Here is a 13,421-nt window from a genome sequence, read left to right on the forward strand (position 1 = left end):
ATGGGCAAATTTCATGTATGATCCTTCTTTTCCCGGGCAGGAACAGGAAAACGGAATGGATTAACATTACAAGAACATCCGGAATTAGGCATGCGTCCAGGCGTTGGTGCTCTTATCTCTCTAGAATATTCCCTGGTCACGCTTAGAATTAGAACCTACGTACCTTCGTGCATCCACATCTATTTGTACGCCGTCCTTATATTGTCCGTAAGATTTCAATCAAACGAGCGGTTAGTCAGTTGAAAGGAATGCGTCCCTTTTAGATTGCGATATTGTTGCGGAACGTTTCCCGAGTGCAAACGCGAGCGGTTCAACCTTCTCGCGAAGTGGATTTCCTTTGCGCGATCCCGCTGTACATTATCGGTAACCCGGAGGAAAACGGTCGGCGCCGCTCGTCACATCCGATCGTGTCACGAATACCTCCGCGGAACTGTGTGCGTGCGTGCGTGTATGTAGTGTGTGTGTGATCTCTTCGTTGAAGAGGCAGCGTCCTCGCAATTTTTTGTGTAAAATCGCGACTGAGCGACCAAGTCATGGTGATATCTAAATGAGAGAGTGAGAGAGAGAGAGAGAGAGAGAGAGAGAGAAGGCGTTTTGTAGAAACTATAAATATATATATAGATATATATTATACATATATACATACACATAGACAATAATTATAATCGCTGTTAAACTGAAGGATTCGCTGAAGGATACATGACGAACGCGTTTCCGGACGACGATAATACGATCGCGAAAGATAGAGAGAGATGGAAAAGAGAGCTCGACCACCGCGAATGTTACTTCCCACCGTGACTATTGGGGCAAATAGAAGCAGTTTTCCGTGAGTGCGACAGCTCTGCGCGTGTCGAGCAGTTTAATCGCACACATACACACTCTCAAATGCACACACACATACACGTACATCGATACGCGTGCGATCTTTCGACAGAGAAAAAGAGACTCACGCGGGGAGCCCGACGTTCAATTTCTTTGCGGACGGTTCCTTTCGTCGTTCCTCGGCAGGAGAGTGAATAGTAAAGTCTATTTTTGCATATAACACGTGATAAAACGGGGCTGCCGAAATCGTTTGTATTTGCATTGCGCGCTTATACAGCGTCGATCATTATTTCTCCCGGCGAGCGAGCGAGCGAGCGACCGTAATTAATCGAGGATCGCGGCGTAGATGCGCTTCTTTGTTATGATTTATATCGTTTTCTCTCGATTTCCCTTTAAACGGTAAACGCTTCCTTTTATAACCTCCTCCCCCCCCCCCCCCCCCCCCNCCCCCCCCCCCCGAACTCTCCCTTTGCGTTGTCGCGCGCGATTACTATGTACAATCGTAGGGACGGTGTGTACGTCGTTTCAGTCCTCGTGAGAGGGAATCACTCGGATCTCAAGTACGAGAGGAATATTTTTATATAGGACGCAACATGAAAATTGCTCAAGCTTCAGTTATACGACGATCTTTGCTTTGGACGCGTCTGTTATGTCTGTTCTCTCTGCGTTACCGTTACGATCAGTTAAGGTAGCGAGCGAAAAAGCGGATGGAGAGAAGGTGAGAAAGAGAGAGAGAAAGATAGAAAGAAGAGAGGTGACGGTGATGATGTGAGTGTGCCGGTCGCGTGTAATTGTGGATTACGCATCTTCGTCTTCGTCCTCGAGATAGACAGAAAGAGTAAGGGAGAGGGAGGAACGTGAGAATCGCGATTTGTAAAATGCATCGACCGTAATGTCTAAGCGTGTACAGGAATTTTGTTAAACTCGTCCGAACCTTATGTACAATCAGTTGTCAAACTTGTACGAGTCTGCAATATTAAACGGGAACATTAAACGCGAGAATTGCAAACAGATGTGCCTGCGACCTCGTGTTGTCAGTTTCCCCATCACTCTCCTCATCCGTCGTTACTCGGAGACGAACGATTTTCGTTCTTATTATTATTTGCCTGTCTTGACGTTCGAATTGACGTTGTAATTTGCATGCAGTTCTTTGGGGTAATAAATTGTATACGGAGTACCGATCAATAAATTATTTTCAACGTTATAACAGCAACGTGTATATCAGTACAGAAGCGAGTCGGTACGGAAACGCAATGTTCGTTTGTTACAATGTTAAGCCACCATCGGGATCCGATTTTACTTTCCAATTTTTTCGTTTTCGAGCGATTCTTCTTGCAAAGTTTGACGTCTTACATTTTTTCATTCTTCCCTAAAGATCCTTCAAGGAATAAAGGGAAAGTTTATCGTTTTTTAACAGAAATAATTTTTAGGATGGTACCGAGAAGTCAGAACTAGGTGAGTTAATTTTTATTTTTAATTATATATTTTATAAGTCGAAAGCTAATGGCCTATAAAATTAATTTAAATAAAACATTAAAATATAAAAGGTAACAAATGAAAATTAGATGAAGATATTCGAGATACAAGTTAATTATGTAAAACATGTATGTGTGTTTTTTATATAACCAGTTCTTTAATCATAAGTTAAATTATGCGAAATAATAAAAAGATAGTCTTTTATAAAGAAATACCGATTGTGCTCAGAACTTTAAATCGATATTTTAAATTGAATTTAGCGGCAGGACCGCTTCTGCAGGTCGTCGTCAGGCGCCGCCAATGTCGTTCGGTCAAAGTCCGTAATTCGCCGCTGACTTCGTACACGCACACACGCGCGCCTTCGAAGGCGCTGTTTCAGCGGCAACTTGTGTATGCGCGGGTTGTTGTTCGTGGTACTGGTGGCACAGTGTTACGCGACCTTGGTAGCCGCTGGTATCGTAACGAGACTATCGCGAAGTCATTTCTTCGCGGAGAGAAGTACGAGTGTTCTTGAATACCGTTGAGCGGACCCGTCGAATATGTCGCCGCGACCGGAGGTAGTGCCGCAGGAGAAGCTGGAGAAACCGTCGAGAGGAGTGAATGCCGTGCTCCTGGGACCACCTGGTAGCGGCAAGGGCACTCAGGTACGGTTTCCTCACACGCTGAATTTCTCATCGTCATCCTCGGATGTTCCTGGTAACCCCGAATTGGTGAATTAATCCGAATTTCGCACCTTCTCGTCCGTTTTCCTCCTTCCAGATGTGACTGGTCAGATAAGGTGAAATTGATTGATCAAATAGAATTGGGTAATCATGATGAGAGTCAGTCGTATGTAGCGTTGATAGCGCTATGCGAATTGCATATAAGAGATACCGATAGTTATGTGACAGAAGTTAATGTTTAGGAGTGGAGATAAGATATAACTAGTGAGCTATGGAGGCTTGATGAGTTTCCTTTTCGTATGCCTCTACTGTAGAATTTGTGATTGAACAGTAGACAAATGATTTTATCTTCCAATTTTGTACAAGTGTGATATAGGTCTATTATAAAATATCAAATGTTTCAAGCAGAGCTTCTTGATATAATTGTGGAGAGAAAATGTAATATTAATTTTGGAGAGGAAAGGAAATATTAGTACTCGGTCCACTTTGGACAGTAGCTGCACTAATCTGTAACTAATGATAGATATGTAGTAAATACTGCATATAGATACATAAGAGGGACATATAGATATGCATATTAATAAATCTCAGAAGTCAACTCCAAGACTATTTTTGCAATAGTTGGCTTTCAACCTTCACTGAGTGATTCAAGGCTTTCATTATAAATTTTCAATGTTTCTGCAGATTATTTTGAACAAGCGATAAAAAGTCATTAAATTTGAACTTTTGGTAATACCATCAGGACCTATTGGGGACCTGACTTTAATTTTTATGACTTTTATTCTCTCTTGGAGATCTTCCAAAGAACACTAGGAGAAAATATGTTTCTTTCTTTTTACATATAATAGAATAAATATTAATCTCCTTATTAATACCACAATGGCATACCAAGCAACTGTGTCATCTTTATCGTGAGGCTTGTAATATTCCAAATTCAGACTATTTTTACTATTAAATACTCACAGAGAAAATATAATTCTTCCTCTTTATAATAAAACGAATATTAGTCCCTTTATTAATGTTACAATGTTATACCAAAGATTAAGCAACTATGTCACCTTTATCATGAAGTTTAAATACTTCAGATTTATATCATTTTTACTATCAAATATTCCACCATAATTGACTCGTGACAAGGATTAAATCCAATTCCGTTCGTTCCAGGCCCCGCTGTTTAAAGACAGGTACTGCGTGTGCCACCTGTCTACAGGCGATATGCTTCGAGCAGAGATACAGTCGGGTTCGTCCCTCGGCGCTGAGATCAAGAAAGTGATGGACGAGGGCAAGCTGGTCCACGACGACCTGGTGGTTAGCATGATCGAGAGCAATCTGGAGAAACCAGAGTGCAAGCGCGGCTTCCTGCTGGACGGCTTCCCGAGGAACGTCGCTCAGGCGCAGAAAGTAAGTTGGAAGATTCGCGCGTTCCGTCGGCGGTAAGTAGCTCACTCATCCAACCGGACTGTCTCACGAGCCGCTTCCTCCTCTCGCACAGCTCGACGAGATGCTCGGCAAGAGGAAAACGAAGCTGGACGCCGTAATCGAGTTCGGGATCGGCGACAACGTGTTGATCAAGAGGATCACCGGCAGGCTGATACATCCCGCCAGCGGCAGGTCCTACCACGAAGAATTCGCGCCGCCCAAGGTTCACATGAAGGACGATGTGAGTGAAATCGTGGTAAAAGACGTTGGATCGACTCAGAGAGAGAGAGAGAGAGAGAGAGAGAGAGAGAGAGAGAGAGAGAGAGGGATATTCAGGAATATTCGGGAGATGAAGTCTCATGAGGAAGAAGTTTCGCACAGTTCGATCGCCCGATATCCCGGGCGATTGACATTTCGCGAGGCATTATTAATGATAAAAGATAAGTTCGGCGTCGACCCTCGCTTCGTGTCGCCTCGATAATGTATCGGCGACGAGGATAGCTCGCGATCGTAATTAGCGACGGCTGCGTGTGCAAAGGACGCCTATGATTTCGTAACGGTACAAGTTACATAAATTCCAGTCGCGAAGCGCGCGATCGATGATCTTTCGGTCAACACTCAGGTGCGATCTTCTGACTCTTTTTTTTTTTGCCTTCAGATCACCGGGGAACCTTTGATCAAGAGGTCGGACGACAACGCGGAGGCTTTGAAAAAACGCCTGGTAACATATCACACGCAGACCCAGCCGTTGGTCGACTATTACGCTCTGCAAGGGATTCATCACTACGTCAACGCTGCGCAAGCCACCGACAAGGTGTTCAAGGACATCGATAAGATCTTCCTGAGGTCCACCAAGCAGCAAGAGAAGAAGAAGAGCTTCTTCAGCTTCTTCTAGAATACTGCCAGCGGAAGAAATAAAGAGAGAGGAAGAGAGAGGGGGGAGACGAAAGATGGAGAAAATCCTTCCAGAACATTGTGTTAGAACGTTGCGGTAATGGATAGCCGGTGAACGCGTCAGCACCGTAAAAATAATAGTATTCCGATCCTCCGACGCGCCAGTTCCCGTCGAGGTCGATCTCCCTCTCGAGATTAATCTCGGTAACACGCGTCACGTTCACACGCCTCGGACGATGTATCACGTAGCAATATGTCAAACCACGTTTTAGTAGCATTCCGTACGAGGGCAGGCGCAATTTTTTTAATAGGGCGCGTGACGCGCCACAAGGCTATAAATCGAATGCACATGACTCGTCGACGCGAGTCGAGAAAAGTAAGATTGTAAAATATATACACGTGTAACGCCGAAGATTAATGTTGGTAGAGAACGAAACGGACACGTTTGTACATACATATATACGTACGCTACACGAGAGAGGTAGAGGAAGAGAGTGGGAGAAAGAAAGAGAGATAAAGCATTCTGCTTTATCGTCATCATGAATGATTCTTCCACGCGATACTTTACGATTGCGTGTGCACGACGCACACACGGGAGAAAGTATTGATCACATATCTCGATTCGTTCTTTATTTTTATCCGTCGCGAAGGACTCGCCGGTTTAAGACGCAGCGTAATTGGTATCACGGACGAACGAAAGCTCGGCCAGCTGCTCATGTGCACACTTCCCACGTTTCGGCGTTACTACTTTTGGACTGCGGTTCGCACTCGTATCCCGCATTTAGCATTATAAAGGTAGCTATTTGATTATTTTTATTTTTTTATTCTATTTGATTCTTTTTATTTACTTATATACATACATACATACATATATATATATATATATATGTCATATATATATATATATATAGGTAAGACTTGAGTAGGGTCGATTAAAATTGGAGATGTTACACAACTTTTTTATAATTATATATAAAATATAGTTGCACAACTATATATAAGATTATAAATATTAATTATAACTATGCTGTGTATAGTTATAATTCTAGATGCAATTTGCGGACCCGGGATGTTATCGCCGCGTTTATTGTTAAATGCGGGATTTGAATGTGGACCGACGACTATACTCGCGATTATGCTCTTTCGATCACGTTTCGTCAGAGAAACACCGACGGACGCGCAATCGCGATCACAACTGTTGTACAAACACACGAAACAGAACATACCACGTTGCTGTCGCCATGCCTACGTTACTTTCGGGGACTCAATTTTACGAGAGTACGAACGAAGCGCAACATAGATCAGAGTCTATTTTACATAATAGCAGAGTAATGCAAATATATTCTGGTATAACACTATATATACCCGATGTACATGATAGAAATCCTAAATCTGAATATTTTCCGGGAGAAAAGGAGTGAGTCTGTATGAAAATAAATCGTTCTGCGAAATCGTTACTAGAAGTTTACAATTTTATTGACCCAACAGTTTATCCGAATTTTCTACAGACTTTCTTCAAATGATGCAGGACTGCACGCCGGAGAAAAATGTCCTGTGTTTTCTCGTGATTTCCTTTCAGCAGAAAAATGAAATTGCTATCATTTCCACACCACCTTGCGGTAGATAGTATGGTGCGTTTTTTTTATAGTGGTTTCCCCAGTAGGCCTAATCCACTCTGTTTTTACAGGCGACGAATCCTCCCTCAATCGGATCTATACTTAACTTTAACTAACTTAATTATATTAAACTAATTAACTTAACTATACTTAACTATTTCCTATTTTGGCGCTACAGCTCGAGTTCGAGCCTGGACCGACTTTTCTTTTACATATGCATGTGGTGCGCAGCAAGATTGTACATATACATATGGGACTTACAGTTTAACGCCGAACGACAGTTGGAGAGAAGTTTTCTTTGGCATGTGGCTACTCTTGGTGGTTTGCCGAACCACCGAAGAGGAGTTACGAGCGTATGAAAATTTTTCTGATTCTGCCGGGGATCGAACTCGGGATCTCTAAACATAGTAGACTGGTGCGCTGTCACCACGCTCGCGCTCACTATACTTAACTAACTAATTTAATACTAACTATACTTAACTTTAACTAACTTAATTATACTTAACTTCAATACGTAAAATATTGCAAAGCTTACATAATTTAATACAATCGCTTCAGATGGCGCTCATATGCGTTATTTGAGTTGTTGACTCCGGTCGATACTGAAACTGTGTATATTTGCGATAACATTATATTATAAGCAAAATGTCAGATTTTTAGTTTCTAAATAAAAAAAAATTAAGAATCACAAATAATCCCGAAATTCCCCTATATTCAGATCAAGCAGTAGGCCTAAACCACTCTGTTTTTCACACCCGACGAATTCTCTCTCAATCGGATCGTCTATACTTAACATTAACTAACTTAACTATACTTAACTAATTAATTTCACTATACTTAACTTTAACTATACTTAACTAATTTCACTATACTTAATTTTAACTAACTTAACTATACTTAACTTCAATACGTAAAATTTACCACTATTAATCACGAAATTCCCCCTTACTCAGATCAAGCAGTAGGTCTAATCCACTCTGTTTCTCACACCCGGCGAATCCTCCCTCAATCGAATCGTCTCTACATAAATTTAACTACATAACTTAATTATACTTAACTAACTAACTTAACACTTTACCGACCGGTAGCGGTTCGAACATCCTATGCCCTTTTCACCGGCCATTCAGCCGCAGATCATCCGAGACACCGGCTTGCTGCTTGCTACTTGTCAGTCTAACTTAACCAAATCTAACGGAAAAAACAAAAGTCGATTAATCGACGACCGGTCGTTAAGCGCTGTGGAATAATCGACGGCCGGTCGATAAGCGCTGAGAACAAAACGTCGATTAATCGACGGCCGGTCGGTAAAGTGTTAACTATACTTAACTTTTACTAACTTAATCATACTTAATTATACTTCAATATGTAAAATTTTGCAAAGCTTACATAATTCAACAAATTCGCTTCGGTTGGCGCACATATACGTTATTTGAGTTGTTGACTTCGGTCGACAGTAGAACTGTGTTTATTTGCGATAACACTGTATTATAAGCAAAATGCCAGATTTTTAGTTTCTAAATAAAAAAAGTTAAGAATCACTAATAATCGCGAAATTCCATCTTACTCAGATCAAGCACGGCCCCGAACGCCCCGAAGCGAATGTGTTAATTTAACGCAGTATTTACAATGAAACATGTAACAACGACATGTTTGCCGCAGTATATATACAACGGAACATATTATATATAATATTTACAGCGAGGCGCATTACGCATACATGTGATGGCGAGCCAGATGATGACTCTTGGATCGGCGAAAAACGTGAAAACGACACAAAATAAAATTATAACAAATCCTACGTCAATTCAAAAATAAAATTACACCACAGTTTAAACATGTGCACTGAGACTCCCGAATTACATCGCATAAAAGACGTGAATTGTAGCAGACTAACTTAGCAAGAGCAGAGTTTCTTAGCACGTTAGATGCAACATGCGGGTTTTATCAAGTTATACTAGACAAGGAAAGCTCGAAATTGTGTACTTTTGAAACACTACTTGATTGATACAAGTTTCTTACACTGCCATGTGGTATAAAATCAGCTCCGGAAGTTTTTCACGAAAGATTTAAGCAGATCTTCCAAGGATGCAAAGGGTGTGATATATACATAAGATAATTTGTTCATTTATGGGAAAGATAAGAAAGGATGAGAAATTAAAACAAAGATGAGAGATTTAAAAATGTCCTACGGATAGCTAAAAAAAACAAAGTCAAATTTAATTTAAGTAAATGGTCAATTCAGCAAAAATAGTATTAAGTAAATTCAATAAAAATAGCATTAAAATTTGACCTTAGCTCACCATGCTGGCTAGGCGGGTTGGTGAGGATGGTGTAGAATATGGGAAGGGATAAAATATAAGTAGAAAGGAATTTAGGATAAGACATGGTTTCCCCCTCTGTGGGAGGGGATGGGGGAAGACCAAGAGCTCACGTGGGCAGGGTCGCTAAGTCCCTGAAGTAGGTCTATCCTCCGTTGGGTTTATGGAGGAATACCTACCCGTTACCCTAAACTTAGACTGATTCCCCAAAATATCGACGAATATTAAGAGATATTGACAAAAGATTGAGTAACACAGACTCGGTCGCAATAGATATAAATAATCTAAATGAGAAAATAATAGAAGCTATACAGAAAAGTCAACAAAAACATTGCACACACAGAAAGAAAGATGAAAAACTTAATTTCCAAACACATGCATTGATTGAAGATCGCAGAGAAGTGAGAAGCTTCCTTCTTAAGATATTTTGATATGTTTCACGATACTTGTTTTATCATGACCCTTCTCCGTAGATTTTCAGCAAAAATATCACGGCACACCATAAATCAATTAGTATTAAAAACATAAACTCGTATTTAAATTATCTCCTTAACGTGTCACTCGGATGAATTGTCAGCGAATGAAAGCGGCACAAAGCCCCTCGAAGATGTGCGTCATTCGGAAAAGTGGAATATTGGCCCGCATCATCAAAATTTTTTTTTTATAGATTTATAAAGATAGAAATATTTCAAAATGCATAAAAAACGAAAAACAAAATGTACACAAGTACATTTGCGTTCACAAGTATACACGTACACAAAGAATTCATAATTTTATTTAGTTCAATAAAGTTAATACATACATACATTGAAAATAATTTGAGAAATTAAATCTAATAGTTTTGTACAGTATGATAGTACTTGAAATGGTCAATACATTTAGCCACACGGCAATTATCGCACTGATAAAATGAATCTTTTCTCTTTTTTTTTTGTGATAAATAAACTACACAACGTTTGCGAGCTTTCTGTGATGAAGTTGTTTCAACGCTATTTGAAAATGTTGGACATTAAATCTTGATAATGATGGACACGGTATAACTTCTTGTGTTGCTGCTGCTTTTATTTTTTGTTTATTTTGTTCAATTATTTCAGAAATTTCTGTGAAACTCGGATCGTTTTTACCAAATTTTACCAAATCGATTAATTTCCGTTACAATGTGTTCAAGAATTTCCCGTCCAAGAAATAATCCATAAACGTTTTCTCTAGTAAAATTTGTAACATCATTATTTACCCCACTAACAGATATAAATTCATGCAATTTAGGTTGATCATTTTTTTCTTCCCATTCAAAATCACTCACATTTTGATCACTATCGTCATTTCCAGAAAATATCGCAATAATACGTCTACGTTTTGCAGGCCTAATTACTTCTTCACTACTTGATCAGTTCCGCACCAACAGCCGTACCGTTCGGACGTGTTGTGCTTGGTGTGCCGGATGTAAATCGGTCACTACTAACGGCTTTGTTAAAAGTATCTTAGTGCGGTATATTTGAATAGTTAAGGGCCTTCAGGCCGCCTGGTCCTGAAAATGGCCACCCACAACCCGGTTAGTACTTCCAAATGGAATACTTTCCTACCCAAAAAAAGAAATAGAAATAGCCCGGAACAAATCACAAATACCAAACAGAGACAAGTACTGCTTAAGGACTACTGGCTAAGCAGTTCTCCAACTACCAGTACATTCAACCGTTTTAGCCCGCTAGCTGATAAAAACCCATCTACCACAGTAAATAATGAAGCGACCACAGCGAATATCAACGAAGAAACTACAGCACAAAAAAGCGATTCAGCCAAAGGATTAAGCAAAGCTCCTCCAATATACGTGAGTGGAGTTGAACAAATCGGCCCTCTCAAGACTGCGTTGGAAAAACTTGTGGATAACCGATTTTCACTTAAAGTACTATCTAATAATCAAGTTAAAATCCACCTTCAATCAAATGAGTTATATCTTCCCGTAGTAGAAGAATTGAAAAAAAAGAAAACAAAATTTTGTACTTTTCAAACCAAAGAAGATAAAGCCTATAAAGTGGTACTTAGAGGCATTCATCCGACAGCTGACCTTCAGGATCTGCGTGCTGAAATTGAAAGCCATAACCACAAGGTAACATCGATCACAAATATAATACAAAATATTACACGAAAACCGTTGCCACTTTTCTTCATAGAAATTAAAACAAATTCAAATAACACAATTCAAATAACAAGGACATTTAAAAAATAAACCGGCTACTTAATACAGTGGTCAATTTTGAACCTCCAAGGAAAAAAAGAGATATCCCCCAATGTAGAAGGTGCCAGGAATATGGGCACACCAAAAATTACTGTTTTAAAAGCCCTGCGTGCGTTAAGTGTGCAAAGAATTACCTAACAAGCGAGTGTCCAATCAAAAATAAAATCAAAGAAGTAGTCTGTGTGAACTGTGGAGGCAATCATCCCGCAAGCTACAAGGGCTGCATCGCCCGCAAAGAACTACAAAAAAAACTATATCCAATGCTTAGACAGAAAGAGATAAATAAATATGAAATGACAGTTAAAAACCAAAATTCCAACTTTAACTATATAAATCCAGGTAAATCCTTCGCTGAGACAGTTCGCGGTGACGTACAATCAAAATCAAAACAAATACCATACGTAGAATCGATTCAAACAGTAAACAATAACACTAAACTTGAGACGATTATGGCCCAACCGCTCACATGAATAGATACGATGATGAATTTACTTACATGCTTAATAAACAAATTATCGCATGAATAAAACAAAGCTAAAAATTGTCATTTGGAATGCAAACGGTCTCTCCCAAAGAGCTCTCGAACTTAAATCGTTTTTAATCTCAAACAATGTTGATGTTATGCTTATTTTTGAAACACACTTTACAAATAAATCCTTTTTTAAACTACCGAACTACCAAACTTACACTACCAATCACCCAGACTACAAAGCTCATGGAGGCACAGCAATAATAATTAAAAATTCAATAGAACACTACGAAATAGAGAATGTATGTGAAATTTACATGCAAGCTACAAATAGAAAAATTGAAGACTCTACAGGCTCACTAATTTTATCAGCAATTTATTGTCCACCTAGATACAATATTACTACCGATACATTCACTAAATTTTTTAATCAACTGGGAGAACGGTCCTGGTCGGTGGAGATTTTAATGCTAAACACCCGTGATGGGGCTCCAGGTCACTGACCCCAAATCCTAAAGGCAGAAACCTATACCAAGCTATGCAGGCTTGTAAATGTAACCCGATTTCTACTGGCGAACCAACATATTGGCCAACGGATCTAAATAAATTGCCTGACCTGATCGACTTTGCAATTATAAAAGGAATAAGCTCAAACTATTTCAGAACTGAATCTTGCCTCGAGCTATCATCAGATCACTCACCAATAATAATTGAATATTTTACAACAGTAAGAACGACATGCAATAAAAAATTTCTCACAAATCATAGAACAAACTGGAAATTGTTCAAAAGCTACATCGAACAAAATCTAAACTGCAATATACGACTTAAAACAATTAAAGAAATAGAAAATTCAATAGATAGTTTTATTACACTAATTCATAATGCAGCTAATTTTGCCACACCCACTCTATTAAATAAAAAACAACCCATAGGTCTGCCAGTCCATATCACACAGAAAAGAGAAAACTAAAAAAAGAATGGCAAATTACCAGATCACCTCAAATTAAAACTAAGTTAAACAAGGCAATAAAAGAACTCAAGTCATTATTACTCAATGAAAAAAACAAAAATATTCAAAAATACTTAGTCAATCTGACAGGAGGAGCTGACACTGACTATTCTAGGCAACATCGGCTAAAGAAATATCTTTTATAATTAGAAACTTAAAAAATAAAAAAGCACCCGGTTACGACGAAATCAGCAATAAGTTGTTCAAAGAGCTGCCTGCTAAAGTGTTTAGATTTATAACCATCATTATCAACTCTTGCCTACGAATTTGTCAGTTTCCCTCTCAATGGAAACTTGCGCAAGTGATACTTATTCCTAAGCTGGGTAAAGATGCTGGAAGTGTAGCTTCATACAGACCAATCAGCCTGTTATTACTGATGTCAAAAATCTGTGAGAAAGTTCTACAAAAGAGGCTGAACAAGCTCATAAACATCAATAAGTTGATCCCAGAGCACCAATTTGGATTCAGATCCCATCACTCTACCGTTGAACAAGTTC

The 13,421-nt window shown here is 39.4% G+C and overlaps 1 protein-coding gene across 1 annotated transcript; it reads left to right on the forward strand.

The window, feature by feature from the left end:
- Positions 1-2,650: 2,650 nt before the first annotated feature.
- On the forward strand, positions 2,651-6,730 carry LOC106747094 (adenylate kinase). The gene is made up of 4 exons (XM_014624418.1): positions 2,651-2,942; positions 4,125-4,361; positions 4,453-4,620; positions 5,038-6,730. Exons 1-4 carry the CDS (start codon positions 2,838-2,840, stop codon positions 5,272-5,274), a joined length of 747 nt encoding a protein of 248 aa, XP_014479904.1. The 5' UTR covers positions 2,651-2,837; the 3' UTR covers positions 5,275-6,730.
- The last annotated feature ends 6,691 nt before the right edge of the window (positions 6,731-13,421 follow it).

Source organism: Dinoponera quadriceps, unplaced genomic scaffold, assembly GCF_001313825.1.
Source record: "Dinoponera quadriceps isolate SergipeBrazil2010 unplaced genomic scaffold, ASM131382v1 scaffold106, whole genome shotgun sequence".
Taxonomy (NCBI): Eukaryota; Metazoa; Arthropoda; class Insecta; order Hymenoptera; family Formicidae; genus Dinoponera; species Dinoponera quadriceps.

What these genes read in the sequence shown, in the direction of transcription:
- LOC106747094 (XM_014624418.1), top strand. Translation starts at nt 2,838, where the DNA reads ATGTCGCCGCGACCGGAGGTAGTGCCGCAGGAGAAGCTGGAGAAACCG. An exon ending in GTAGCGGCAAGGGCACTCAG is followed by an intron (nt 2,943 to 4,124) that starts GTACGGTTTCCT and finishes CGTTCGTTCCAG; the next exon opens with GCCCCGCTGTTTAAAGACAG. An exon ending in ACGTCGCTCAGGCGCAGAAA is followed by an intron (nt 4,362 to 4,452) that starts GTAAGTTGGAAG and finishes CCTCTCGCACAG; the next exon opens with CTCGACGAGATGCTCGGCAA.